Genomic DNA, 14850 nt, shown 5'->3' with positions numbered 1-14850 from the left:
AGCTGTCGCGTGAGTACCAAATCCGCCCCCGGCTTTAGATACGGGATGCGCGCATCCGGGTGGAACCAAGCGTATGCGTAACAACACTGTGCGACTAAATAATATAAATAAAAATCGGGGACGCCAAGCACACCCCTGTCCGGTGGCGAAGTCAGGATTTTCCAGCTGACTCGGGGTGTCTTATCCCCCTGAACCAGGCGTAATAAGATGGAGCAGAGCTGCCTAAAAAAGGCTTTGGTGAGGGGGACGGGAATATTGTTAAAATAATACAAAAAGCGAGGCAGGACTACCATTTTGATAATGGCGACTCTACCTGCCATGGACAGGGGCAGTCGGAGCCACCTCGCGACCTGTGACTCCAGCGAGCCAATAGCGTTGCCATAATTAAGACGAATTAACGAGGAGGTGTCAAGGTGAATGTGAACCCCAAGATACTTAACTGAATCATGACACCATTCTAGCGGGAACTCGCACTGCCAAGGTGCAGTGCTGGCGGTAAGCGGAAAAATGACTGACTTGTGCCAGTTAATATGAAGTCCAGAAAAAACGCCGAAGCGAATGAGACATATAACACCGTATTGTCCGCGTACATTGAGAGCAACAGAGGACCCGTACGGAATTGCAGGCCACGATGCAGGTGTTTTTCCTGGAATTGCAGCGCCAAAGGATCCATGGCTAAAATGAAAAGAAGAGGGGACAAAGGACAGCCCTGTCTAATGCCGCAAGACAAAGGGAAGGGATCGGATAGCGTGTCATTGAGGCGCAGCCGGGCCAAGTGCCAGGACCCCTGGTCCTCGATGATGCCAGCGCACCCGACGAACTTACGACGCCGCCACCCTCCACGCACTCAACGCCGGCCGAAACCCCGCCTGCTACCGAGCCACCCCGAAACGCACCCATGGACCCTTCACCTGCCAAGCCTGCCAATTCACCTGCCTCCGAACCTGCACCGCACCCGCCAACCCGAGCACCAGCAACAACCTCCTCAAGTGCATCCTGCTCAACACCCGCTCCGTCCACAGGCACGCCGTCGAACTCTGGAACCTCCTCGACACAACATCACCAGACGTCGCCTACCTCACAGAAACCTGGATGAACGCCTCCTCAGCCCCCGACATCGCCATAGCCATCCCGGAGGGCTACAAGATCACCTGGAGGGACCGCGTCAACCAAACCGGAGGAGGCATCGCCATCGTCCACAGAAACACCATCCGCATCACGACCAACTCCGACGACACCCTCACCGCCACCGAGCACCTTCACTTCCAGATACACACCGACCCCAAAACCACCCTCAGAGGCACTCTCATCTACAGACCCCCGGGACCACGCACACAGTCCATCAGTCCGCACGCCCTCACCTCCACAGACTACATCCTCCAACTTGGAGAACAACGAGGACTGCAACACTGCCGCCCTGCTGGACAACCTCGCCAACCTCGGACTCAAGCAACTGGTGAACACCCCCACCCACTACGCCGGCCACACGCTTGACCCCGTCTTCTCCTCCAGCAAGCACATCTCCTTCAGCCACTCCACCGGACTACACTGGACAGACCACAGCTGCGTCCACTTCAACTTCAGGAGAACCACGACCCACCACCACCCGCAACAAGTACCCCGCAGAAGCTGGAGCAAGATCACCGCCGACCAGCTCGAACCACCCTCAGCCACAACCCGCCCACCAACACGACGGACCCCGATGAAGCAGCCCGCAACCTCACACAGTGGCTCACCGACTGCGCCGACGAACTCGCACCACTAAAGAATCCTCCCAGTAGACCCGACAGCAGGAAAGCCTCGTGGTTTACCAACGACCTCAAAAACTCCAAGAAAACCTGCCGCACCCTCGAGAAAGCCTGGCGCCACGACCAGACAGCTGAACACATGACAGCTCTCAAGAACGCCACCCGCAAACACCACCAGCTGATCCGCACCACCAAGAAGACAGCATTCAAAGAATGACTGGACAACAACACCCACAACAGCAAGGAACTCTTCAGCATCGTTAAAGAGCTCTCCAACCCCAGCGCCTGCAACAACGACATCACACCCTCGCAAGACCTCTGCGACTCTCTCGCCTCGTTCTTCCACCACAAGATCTCCGACATACACAACAGCTTTGGTGCATTGACCACGCACCCAACCACCAAACCAGCACCCGCCACCACCACCCTCTGCACCTAGACCCCTGTCAGCACCGAAGACACCACCCGCCTGATGAACACCATCCACTCCGGCTCCCCTACCGACCCCTGCCCACACCACATCTTCAACAAAGCCGACTCCATCATCGCACCCCAACTCCGGAACATCATCAACAGCTCCTTCGCAACCGCCACCTTCCCGGAGAGCTGGAAACATGCCGAGCTGAGCGCCCTCCTGAAGAAACCCACCGCGGACCCTACGGACCTCAAGAACTTCCGCCCCATCTCGCTCCTCCCCTTTCCAGCCAAAGTCATCGAGAAGACCGTCAACAGACAACTCTCCGCCTTCCTCGAGACCAACGGATCCCTCGACCCCTCACAGTCTGGCTTCCGAGCAAACCACAGCACCGAGACCGCTCTCATCACAGCTACCGACGACATCATGTCCCTGCTCGACAACGGGGAAACTGCTGCCCTCATCCTCCTAGACCTCTCAGCAGACCTCGACTCCGTATGACACCGCACGCTGATACAGCGCCTCAGCAACACCGGAATCCAAGGAGCGTTCCAAATAAACCAAAGCCTGATACTCTGGACTCCACCACATCAAGTCTGCGGTCGTGCCCTATGATTTTCGTGTTCATGTCGGCCAATTTACGGTCAAGGTCATCAAACGGGGCATCCAGAGCCTTAAATCCCGCTCTCATTTCAGCCAGCATGGCTGCGGACAGGGGGGCCGAGCCGTCTGCGTCCTGAGGGGGAATGGCTTCTGCGGCAGAGTCTGTCGAGGTATCAGACGCAGCCCCAAGCGTCTTGTCAAATTGGAGCTTAGTTTGTTTAGGGTCTTTCTTGACCATTGTCACAAGTAGATGGATGGCGGGGATCCGTAGGTAAAGCACCAAATGGGCCTCGCGTGGTAGACAGATGAGGTACAACGAGGCAGGGTGGGCGCGAGCAAGTGCGCAGAGGAATGAGCCTGGAAATGGGGCAGGCGGCTCCGAGTGGGCAGTGGGGCGAGGTGAACAACAGTGGAGTCTCCGTGGTGCAGGCGGTAGCGAAGCAAGACATGGGTTACCACCCCCAGATACGACCTGAGGGACGCCGGGTTCAGGGAGTCCCCCAGAATTAGGCTCCACAGAAATGAAGAAGCAGCAGGCCAGCAAAGCAGTGGTTAGACAGTACGCCGGAGTTAAATAGTGCAACCAGGACTTAATGGTCACACGGGGACCGGGAGCCGCAGGTCAGACCAGGAGGCCAGGGCGGGAACATCACGGGATGGCACCCTTGGGCCGGCTGCAGGAACGTGGGCATGTACATCTGTGTGGCAGTTGCAGGCGGCCGCAAACCCCATCTAGGCAGCAGTGTCGAAAGGCACCCACAGAGGAGCCCCAGACCGGCAGGGGAGAGAGCCAGTGACAGCCCACGAAGTCTGCCAGAAATAGGACCCCCCCGCAGAGGGGGTGAAAGCCCAGCCGCCCACCACCACAAGTCCGCCACTATCACCCAACCCCTACACAAGCCCTGGATCTCTCCCCACGCGCCCTCCCCCGAAGCCAGCCAGCCCCACTATTCGAGGCCCCGGCTCCGTGGCGAGCAGCAGGCCCGAAAAGCCAGTGCGCCGCCCCAGCCAAGAGGGCCAGAGGGGGGGGGCGGCGGCCGAGGAACGGGCAAAGGGGAGCGGACCCAGGGCAGGCAGCGACGGGCAAAGCGGCAAAACAAAGGGCAGCTAGGGGCGGGGACTCACCGTGTCCCCAGCAGTGCGGCGCCCAGGTCCAGCAGGCCGCAGCTAGGCCCCGGCGTCCTCGAACAGCAGAGTCATCCACAGCAGGGCCTCCGATCCACCGCCGGGCTCACATCACATCCCGCATTACTCCAGGCATTGGAGGATGGTGTTTAAGGCAGGCAAACTCCAGTCTGCATCGATAAAGGAGCTTGTTTAACCGCCCGACCGGCGGAGCTTCAGGCGGATGCGGCCAACTCGGTCGCCTCCGTGGCCACGCCCCCCACCAGGACCTCCCACTTAATGTATCTGACCAGGGCTCCATCACGGTAAGCCTCAAACTTTGACTTTGTTCCGGTCGAGTGCGACCAGATTTTCTAGAGTGGTGCTATATGTTTTTAAGCACTAAACAGTAAAGTGGTCAATCTTTAAAAATTCATATCTCTGATTCCCTGCATTGGATTTTGTCATTTTGGTGTCTATTTGTTCACAAACATATTTCCTATATTTATAAATTGGTGTGGGATTTTTATTATGTGAGGTACCTTACTTATTTGATGTATTGGTGTATTTAAATGCATTATACTCCTGACTTCTCATTGTCAGCTACCAAGTGTTGAGCAAGTGGCTAATTTACTGAGACTTTTACCGGACCCTATACCGTGTTGGTTTCCTTATTACTGGTTGTAGGTGCATACTTACCCCTACCAATAACCCACTTTCCAACATATTGTGTGTGTGCTCATAAAAAGAGGTGCACTTAAATGCCAGAGCTGAAAGGTCAGTGCTTTATTTTTCCAATGCATATTTCTTTAAATTCGCTATTCTTTTTCTATTTTTTAGTCATTTTTAATTGCTATACTATGCTTTCAGGTTACAGTAATACGAAACCAACAGTTCGTTTTCTGTGTGCCAATGCAAATCATATTTTTATGTGATGTGCAAAAAAATAAAGTATTTCAATACCTGTTGCTGCTTCCGAGCACCTATAAAAAAAGGTTCATTATTTCAAAAATTAAACTATAATATTTTTATTACAGCTACATGGCAGTCTGGTTTAAGCAGCAGCCTGTTTTCTTTTTTCTTTCTTTTTTAGGTATTTCCTTGCAATAAAAGATAAAACAAAATACCCAGCTTGCCAAAGTCAGACTGATTAGTTTTGCCAATACTTGTACATAGGTGCGTGTAACTCTTAATGTGTCAACTATATATTTTAAAACATGTGCTTCCAGTTAGTACATGAAAGAAATGAACAATTGTCTGCATTGCTGCATTAATAGTTTTAAGGCACTTACCTCTGGGCTGAGGACAGCCGTGCTGTCACTAGGGACATCCTCCTCGTATCCTTTGTTGTGAAAAAGTTCTGTGTCCTGTCCCATGCTTCCTTCACTTGGACACTTATTGTAGGAGTACCGTGGGCTGTTGCTGCCATAGGAGAACTCACACTTGCTGTCTTCGATTTCTGAGGGAGTGCCTGAGAGGTGCGGAGAACCACTGTCATCCTGATAAGGCGGGGGCTGCAGTTCATCCAGCGGGGGTGTCCTTCTCATTCTCTGGATGCAGTTGGCTGTGAACAAGGGTCATTTCTTATCAAAATCGATGTATAAGAAAAAAAAGTTCACACTGGCCAATTATGCCGTAACACTCCTGACATCAAGACATCATTATTCACTGAGCAATCATACTATCAGTAGATTGACTGTAATATGTTATCTGCATTGTCCAATCTTTTTTCCTTCATCAAATTCATTTGTGATCATTACATATTCATTATTGTCCATGCATAAACATGGATAGTTCTTCATCATCATATAAAGCATGTGATCTGTCCTACCATAGTAGGGTGCATCTCATTTTAAAACAACCTTTTTCAATGTGTTACTAATGAGATCATGGGACCGATTTGGGATGTCAGTTGGAAAGCCTCCGACCGCAGATCAGAGGCTTTCGGATCGACATCCAGGTTTCAAAGCCGAAAGCCTTATTTATTTTATGTATTTATTTGTATAGCAGGGCTAATACCCTGGGGCATCTAGGCGCTTGTCATCCAACATCAAGCCATCACTGAGATTATAATAAAGGCTTGAGTCTGAAAAGACAGAAAGTATGTAATAAATAACCGGGTCTTAAAACCTTTGCTAAAAGAAATCAAGTGACGGGAGTTTTTAAGTTTGTAAGGCAGACGATTCCAAAGTCTGGTTGTGCATGTAAATATAATTTTCAATAAAAATTTACTGAAATAAAAAATAAAAAAAACAAGCTTTGACCACCTCAGCTTGATAAACGTGGTTTGGGGACCTCAAATAACATTTGTTAGAAGGATTTCAAGTTTCTGAACGGGGTACCCTCGGGATCGCAGGACGGGTATCCTAGATTCGCTGAATACTGTCACACATGCCTGGCATCACATGATGGATGCACAGGCCTGCTACCTGCTGTATGGCCCGAAGTCCCCTCTGGCCTGGTGTTTATGGCTAATCCCCTGTCGAGACAGAGGGGTGCTGGCGGCGCTGAGTGCATTGAATATATGCCATATGGGAGGCCTATTTTTAGACGGCCCTGCACGTCCCTGGGATGAGATAGAAACGGCAGAAGTCTCTTATTCCCTCCTTTCGCGCTTTCAATTTCACAGGGTGAGGCACGCGCTTAAAGATTTACTGGGGGATGACATGGCGGAACCCCCGGTGGTTACGGCGTTCGAGTATGTCGTCAATGCTAAGTCCCTTGCCAAATTCATAACTAACCTGTATCGCATTGCTCTCTCAGAAAGGACGGCTGAGTACGCTGAGCCGCGCCTGGCATGGCAGATTGACGTGGCGGTGGCCCTACCAGAAAAGATATGGCAATACTGCCGCTCAAGTATGAAGAGGATATCACTTAACGGTCGCCATAGGTTGATTCACTTTAAGTTTCTAAACAGAGTCTACTATACGCCGGAAAGGCTCTACAGATACGGACTACTGGAGAGCCCCCACTGCGAGAGGTGCAGGGCACAGACGGCGGATTTCCTGCATGTCGCGTGGACTTGTCCGGGAATCTCTGCTTTTTGGTGCGATGTATATGAAAAGGTGAATAGGATAGCGGAACTAACACTACTTCCGAATCCCTTATTAGCCATTTTGGGCTACTCGAAGCCACTAAAGAAGGAGCATAGAAGGCTGGTAGATATGGCTTTTCTAATAGCCAAGAGATGTGTAGCGCTCTCTTGGATGCGTGACCCAGTGCCGACACTCTCCCAATGGACTAATGAGATGATTTATTGCAGTACACAAACGGAATTATATAACGACTTATTGCCCCCACGTAACAGACCGAAGAACTTTTGGTCCAGGTTTTTAGAGAAGAGGCCCACACAAGATACTTCAGATGAGGAAGATGTAGGAGCACATACACAGGTGGAGGGCTTGGATGGGGACACTTGGGGTAATTGTCTGTGTAGCCATCCCCGACAAGTCCCGCATGAGAGACGGACGGTAGACTAACATACAGAGCCGACTGCATAAACCCTGGACTGGGATTGGTATCTGGGATGTGAAGCCTCTGGTGGATCTTCTGTGACCCTGCAATGCGTGCCTGTATTTTCACTGTGTACATTTATAGATTACTATTGTAGATTTAGTGTGTTTATCACAGACTGATGTATGTACATCCCAATGTCGTGGACTACTGCCTTTGTCCTATGTGCCTGTTTCTTTCTGAAATGCCAGTAAACATATTAAAAAAAAATGTTTCTGAACGGGGTGTACCAGCGGAATCGGTCGATCAGATAAGCAGATCTCTGATTATGCAGTACCTTTAAGGCGATGCAGAGGGTCTTAAAATTGATCTGCTTTTCCACTGGAACCCAGTGTAGAGCTTTGAGGGCCAGCTTGGCAGAGGAATATTTTGGGATACCAAAGAGCAAACGGGCAGCAGAGTTCTGTAAAACTTGCAGTTTCACAAGAAGTGCTTTATTTATGCCAATCAGAAGGCCGTTACAGTAGTCAAGCCATGACAAGACTAATGCAGAAACCACCGTTTTCTGTAGGTCTGGCAGTATGTAAGGAAATATTTTCCTCAGAACCTTCAATGTAAAGCAGGTGGATGAAATGATCGCATTACATGATGGGAAAAGGCCAAGGTGGTGTAAAAAATGACTCCCAGATTCTTCGCCTTAGTGGCAGGAGTGAGGGGGGGGAGGGCAGCTCCGAGGGCCACCAATCCGAGGACCATATGGATGGATCTCTGCCAAAAAAGAGAACCTCAGTCTTAGAGTTCAGCTCGAGGCGGTTCTCAGACATCCAACTGCTCACCTGTCGCATGCAGGCATGAAAGTTGTGACCAGTGTCATGAGTGTTGTTTGAGATGGAAACTATAATCTGGGTGTCATCAGCATACAACACCATGGCAACGCCATGAGATTTGATCAGTTTAGCCAGGGGGACCTCATATATATATTAAAGAAGGTTGGGCTTAGGGACGAGCCCTGAGGTACCCTACATTGAAGTTTAAAATTCTGGGACCTGAGGCTTGCCACTTCCACAAATTGTTCCCGGTCAGTAAGGAAGTATTTGAAAAGAGATAGAGCAGGGCCTGCTATGCCTATTTGATGGAGACGATGTATTAGGAGGCTATGATCTAAAGTATCAAACACCGCAGAAAGATTCAGTAATATCAAGGCCACCATCCACAGAGCTCCTAATTTCTTCTTACGCCGTGATCAGAGCAAGCTCAGTGCTATGACCACTCTGAAAACAATAGTGTGAATGGTCCAGAATGTGACTATGGTTAATGAATGAGGCCAGTACTTGATTCATATATTTTTCAAGACGTTTTGCTGGTAAAGGCAGTCAGGTGATTGGACACTAGTTGCCTGGATCTGATTTGTCCAGGTTAGTTTTTTTTAGAAGTGGTAAAAAGGATATCTTTTTCACATTTTAGGAAATATTCCATTTTTGACGACAAGGTTGTATAACTCATTAAAATGTCAAATGACTAACTTGGTCGCAGAGTGTATAATCTTGGGAGGGCACGGGTCCAATGGTGAACCGGAATTGGTGACAGAAAGAAATTTGATGACTTGTTCAATCGTTATGGGCGGAAACTCAAAGAGATGTGAGGAGTGAGGAATATTGGGGTCATGAAGACCCATTCTTTCTGCTTCAGAGAGTGAAGAGTGAGGATGGGAGATTATGGGAATACGAGAGTCCTGAGAATCCCCTCTTTCAACATCAGGGAGTGCGGACTGGATGAGATTATCCAATACCGGTTGAGCCGCGAACAAATCATAGATACTCATTACCTTACTACAAAAGGTGGTCGCTAAGGTATTACAAAAAGCTAAAATGAGATCGTTGAACTGCGCCCGCTGGACCACGGGCAGCCAGTGAAGGTCACGCAAGTGTGATCTAATGCTTGATCTCTTGTAGATGTTAAATAAGAGTCTGGCCACCGCGTTCTGGATTAATTGCAGTTTGTTCACCAAATATCCAAGAATGCCAAGAAAAAGCGCATTGGCATAGTCCAGGCGGACATGATAAGCGCCCGAGCCACCATTTCCTTGGCCGGCTGGGGGAGCAAAGGGAAGAATCTGCTAAGAGATTTAAGAGTACCAAAACAGACACCCGTTAGTCTCTTGATGTGTTCCAAGAACCTAAGAACCTCCCCAAACCAGATTCCCAGGTTCTTAGCCGGGCCACCCTCAGAGAGTGGGCGGGGGAAATCAGGAGGCCACAAGGCTTATGTAAAGAAAGGAGGAAATTGGCCGTAGAGCCAAATTTCTGATTTCCTCTCGTTGCACTTAAGTTTGGCCTGTGCAAGCCATGTGAACCCAGCCGCTAGGCACCTTTGTGCCATCTCCGTGCACAGGTCAGGGCCATTCCAGGTAAACAGAAGCTGGGTGTCGTCAGCGTAAGCCATGATTTTGGCACCCAGCTCTTCAGCCAGTGAGATCAGTGGAGTCAGATAGATGTTAAAAAGCAGATGGCTCAATGTCGAGCCCTGAGGAACTCCAGTCAAGACCTCCATGGCGGAGGATGAGAAGGGAGGCATCCAGACCTGCTGGGAACGGGTGTTCAAAAAAGATTCCAGCCAGGCCCACACTGCACCAGAGAGGCCGATGGCAGAAAGGCGGGAGAGAAGAAGCTGGTGAGGTACCGTGTCAAAGGCGGCAGAGAGGTCCAATAGAATCAGAGCCGCTCTGCTGCCCCCATCTAGGCATTCCCTAATTGCCTCCATCATCTCCACCAGCGCAGTCTCTGTGCTGTAAGATGATCTGAAGCCTGACTGTGCCGGATGCAGAGCCCCAGAGGTTTCCACAAAGGCATCCAGTTGACAAAAAGCCACCTTCTCACAAACGTTGGCCAATGCTGGTAGTAAGGATATGGGGAGATAGCTGGCTGGTGCTAAAGGGTCCCCTGTCGGTTTTTTTAGAAGCGGAAGAAGCTTAGCTTGCTTCCATTGTCTTGATACCCTCGCCGACTGAAGCGACCAGTTGACAATGGACGTGACTTCCGTACACACAGCATCGGCCACCCCAGTCAGGACTCTGGCCGGGCAAGGATCCGAGGGAGAGCCTGACTTAAGCGATTTAAGAATAGTGAGAATGTCTGACTTCTCCACCAGGGCAAACTGAGAGAATAGCGAGTTGGGAGGGGAACAGAAAGTGGGCGCTAGGGGAGGACTCTGCGGAGTCACAGACGAGGCCAGTCTTTCTTGAATTAATTGAATTTTATTAATAAAGAATGCTGAAAGCTCCTCGCACCATCCCAGGGAGGCAGGGATGGGCTTATAAAGCTTTGAACAATAGTAAAAACATCTTTACTGTTGTTATTGGCTTTCATAATTCTATCAGCATACTACTCGCTTTTGGCTTTTCTGACAGCTGTGTAATAAATTATCTGTGCCGAGCGCAGTTCGGATTTGGCTGATAGGCAGTAAGCAATCCTCCATTGGCTTTCCAGCTTCTTACAGCCCAGTTTCAAATCCTTTAACGAAAGGGAATACCAGGGCTGAGAGGTAGTCGATCGATGAACCGTGCTAGGCAGAGGTTTACATGAGGATTCAACTCCCCAGCTAACCCAGGTGTTAAACTGGTCAACCGAGCCATCCAGATCAACAGCAGCAACAACCTGTGAGTGAATCAGGGCCTCTATTAGCCCAGGAATGTTAATCTTGCGGGCGGAAGGGCCCAGTGGCAAAGATGGCCGACAGGAAGATTTCTCTAAGTCCCAAGAGAAAATAATCAGGGCATGATCAGACCAAGTCACCGGCAGAGGTTCTTTGACATTCAATTCAAAGTTAGAACACACTAAGTCAATCAGGTGGCCCCTTAAGTGGGTGGGCTTAGAGACCCACTGAGTCAACTAAGTCAGGACCAGAAGATCCAGCAGAGCCGTAAAGTCGGGGACCTCCGGGGTATCTAAATGAATGTTAAAGTCACCCAGAAGGAGGAATTTGGGAAAGCGCAAAACAAGCACGGCAATGGACTCCCCCAGGGACTTTAGGAAGGCCCCAAGATGGCCAGGGGGGGGCGATAAATCAGTGTGCCCCCTAGCGTGAAATGAGGTGATAGGGTGAAGGAAAAATCAAGAGCCTCGCCCTCCAGCACATCCGTGGAGGTTTCGCATACAGCAGTGTCCCCCCCCCCCGTCTTGCTATGCGCACGTGCTAAATGTTACCCCCTGGGGACAGCGAGCTCAACAACCGGCTCGCACGACTCCCTGAGCCAAGTTTCCATAATAAATAGAACATCAAGTTTGTTGTCCATAATTAGCTCAAAGATATTTACTGCATGTTTGACCATCGAACGTGCATTAATGAGGGCTGCCAGCACGGCAGACTCTTTCACAACTGTAGTGCACACCCTGGCCGGGTTAATGGCAAAGTGGAAGCTACAGCCAGGGCACCCCCAGGCAGGGTCAAGGCTGATATCACAGCGTTTCTGACCTGCATGGGTGGCCAGATCGAAAGATAGCAGTTCTGCTCGATTGTAAGTGCGTCGTCCCTCGACACCTGGATCAGAACTGGCAGCATAACTGGCCCTGGGCACGGTCAAGGCGCGGACGGGCGCAGACGGGCTTGCCTTAGGCGCGCGCCGGCGGCGCGACCGCTGCGCACGACCGCTGCGTGTCCGGTCTAGCGTGGCTCTAAATAGGCACGCATGGCCACTAGAACGCTGACCTAGGCGGTAGAAGGCGTTTAATGAGGTCTTCCCTCCGCAACAATTGGCAAAGCAGCTGTGGCGGGGGGGGGGTAGACTCAGAACAAAACAAGGTAGATGTGCAAAATAGCAGAGACTAGTAGCAAGTAGGCGATAATATTAAAATAATTTTTTAAAAGCCCAACATCGTTTTCAAAATCCTCAGAGCAGCAAATACATTACAATAACGACTTTGTGTGCAAAATTAAGCAAATGATTGTAAAACAGCTATTGGCATCTATCAGTCGCCTAGCCAGCAGTAAGAGGCCGCAGCGCGCCCCGGCCAGCACGCCTCTAAATAGGTACGCCTGGCCACTAGAACGCTGACCTGGGCGGAAGAAGGCGCCCGGAAGTGAAGTTTAATGAGGTCTTCCCTCCGCAACAATCGGCAAAGCCGTGGCGGACCGGGGAAGCCTCAGAACAAAACAAGGTAGATGTGCAAAATAGCAGAGACTAGCAGCAAGTAGGCGATAATATTAAAATAATTTTTTAAAAGCCCAACATCGTTTTTCAAAAATCTTCAGAGCATCAAATACATTACAATAACGACTTTGTGTGCAACATTAAGCAAATGATTGTAAAACAGCTATTGGCATCTATCAGTAGCCTAGCCAGCAGTAGCGAACAATTCTCTGGAGTTATTCTTTGCTTTTTCAATTTTTTCCAGGAAATAGTTGATCTTGGTGTTATGGATCATGCCTTTGTAATAAGTTAATAGTTCGTTGTATTGTTCTTTGTCCTTTATGTCATGTGAGTGTCTCCAGCGCCTATTTAGTCTGCTGCATCGACTCTTAACAAGTTTAATATCTTCTGAAAACAAGGGTTTGGTGGGGGCCGTCCTTGTGATTTAACCTGCTTTTTGATGAATTGTTGCTTGAACTGCTGTCCCAATCGAGTTAAGATAGTCTAAGGATGCTGTCTCCGGATCTTGGGATAGGATGGGTCTGATCATGCCTAGTTGAGAGTTAAACTTGGTTTTATCCAGGCGATACATAGGTATTCCCTAAGATATCTAGTAGGAGGAGGTCTATTGCCAACTGTAGCAGGCAGAGTGAGAGTTAACATAACTGCTGCGTGGTCAGACAAGAGGAGCTGCAGGATATTTTTGAATTTGAGGAAAAAACAGTCTGAAAAAACAGCATCTAGGAGGTGACCAGCTCTATGGGTGGGGCCTCCTGTAATCTGTGCTAGACCTACACTGGTAAATAGATCCATGAGGGCAATCAAATCCTTGTTAAGCTGATTATCTAGATGAAAATTAAAATCCCCAAGAATAGTATAATCTAGGGAGATGACTTTATATTCGAGTAAATGCCCACAAGGTCTGTAAAAAGTTGGCCCTAGATCAGCATACCATTAAAAGAGTATACAGGATTGATGGTAATCTTGAAGGAGAGCACTTCACATTCAGTGCCAGTAGAAATCTCTTTATAGGATGCTTTCAAATAGGCTGTCGGATTTGAAACCAGCCAGTCTTTCTGGCTGGCTTCCGATGGGCTCAAGGAGACTGTCGGCCAGTCGGAACCGCACACGATCCCTTAAGGACGGCATTTCCACTGTTGGGATTTAGATGTCCATTTCCCACAAGCTTTTTATATCAGGCTTTCCAACATGAAAAGCCTGTCGGAAAGCAACTTTGGGGGCCCCTAGAAGGCCCCCCTTGCAACAGTGGCCTCAAGTGTGAGGTCTAGGGGGCACATATGGTGCCCCCTGTCAATCCCTGCACTGAGTGGTAGGCACAGTGTGGTGCCTGCCATGCAAGTGCAGGAATTAACAAAAATTCATATTTCTTCATGGGAGCCTGTGCTGTGGCCAGTTTCCGACCGCACCACAAGCTCCCATAGAGAAATGGGTGTGTGCGACCACACCATACTGAGAAGAAGGAGGAGGAGGAGACTTGCTGCCCAGTTGAATCTTGGTGATGACCTCTAACTTTTGCCCCTGTATTATCTGTACAGAGGGTTCACCTGCTCCTGCTGTTGTGGCTGCTGCTTGGCTCAAAAGGACAAAGTCCTGCCAAAACCAAGAAACCTGCGGTATCCAAAGTCTCTGGACTGGGACTGGAGTCCCAACGATCTTGCTGTGGTGCTGCTGTCTTTAAAGTGCTGCAGTGCTGAGTCCGCTTTTCTCCAAATATACGGGATCCATCAAAAGGCAAGTCCAATAGGGTAGTTGGACATGCGGTGAGAGCCCAGACCCTTATAGCCAAGGGTGCCTTCTGGTCGCAACAGAGGACCTCATTACCCTGGCAATAGAGTACGCAGTGTCCAGACCCGATTGTAAGACCTGGCAGGCCGAAACTTGAATATTAGAAAGCACCTTAGAAAAATGGCCCAGAACATGTTCCGGAAGCTTCAGGAGCACTTCACTCGCCGAGTGCATCAGAGCATGGCTATAGCAGGCTAACAGGCATGTCGCATTGGTCGACATCTGAGCCATACTACCTGAAGAGAATACTTTCTGTGCGGATTGCTCCATACGTTTGGATTCTCTATCTGCAAGTGTAGACGGGATTGACCCTGCAGACTGCTTAGAGGAGCACGACACTTGGACCACTAAACTCTCAGGTGATGGGTGGGTAGATAGGAAAGCAGGAACCCCCCCTCGGAGCCACCTTATACCTCCTCACCACAGAACTGGACACCACAGAAGCAGTCATCAGTTTCTGCCACACCTCCAAGATAGGCTCAGTCAACGCCTCATTGAAAGGAAGCAAAAGCTCTGAGACGGAAGAAAGGGAATGGAGCACCTCCGTCAAGATGTTAGACTTCAGTTAAGCATTAGGCAAAGGTCAATCCAGCATA

At 49.8% G+C, this 14850-nt stretch overlaps 1 protein-coding gene across 3 annotated transcripts in view; it reads right to left on the bottom strand.

The window, feature by feature from the left end:
• The window catches only part of SYT14 (synaptotagmin 14), a 761278-nt gene that overhangs the window by 265314 nt on the left and 481114 nt on the right, over positions 1 to 14850 (bottom strand). For all 3 annotated transcript variants that reach the window (XM_078649722.1, XM_078649721.1, XM_078649720.1), the window contains one exon: positions 5163 to 5434. In XM_078649722.1, the coding sequence (XP_078505848.1) occupies positions 5163 to 5434 (272 nt within the window). The remainder of the gene's footprint in view (positions 1 to 5162; positions 5435 to 14850) is intronic.

This window comes from Lissotriton helveticus, chromosome 6 (genome assembly GCF_964261635.1).
Source record: "Lissotriton helveticus chromosome 6, aLisHel1.1, whole genome shotgun sequence".
Taxonomy (NCBI): domain Eukaryota; kingdom Metazoa; phylum Chordata; class Amphibia; order Caudata; family Salamandridae; genus Lissotriton; species Lissotriton helveticus.
This window is presented reverse-complemented; position numbering and strand designations above follow the sequence as displayed.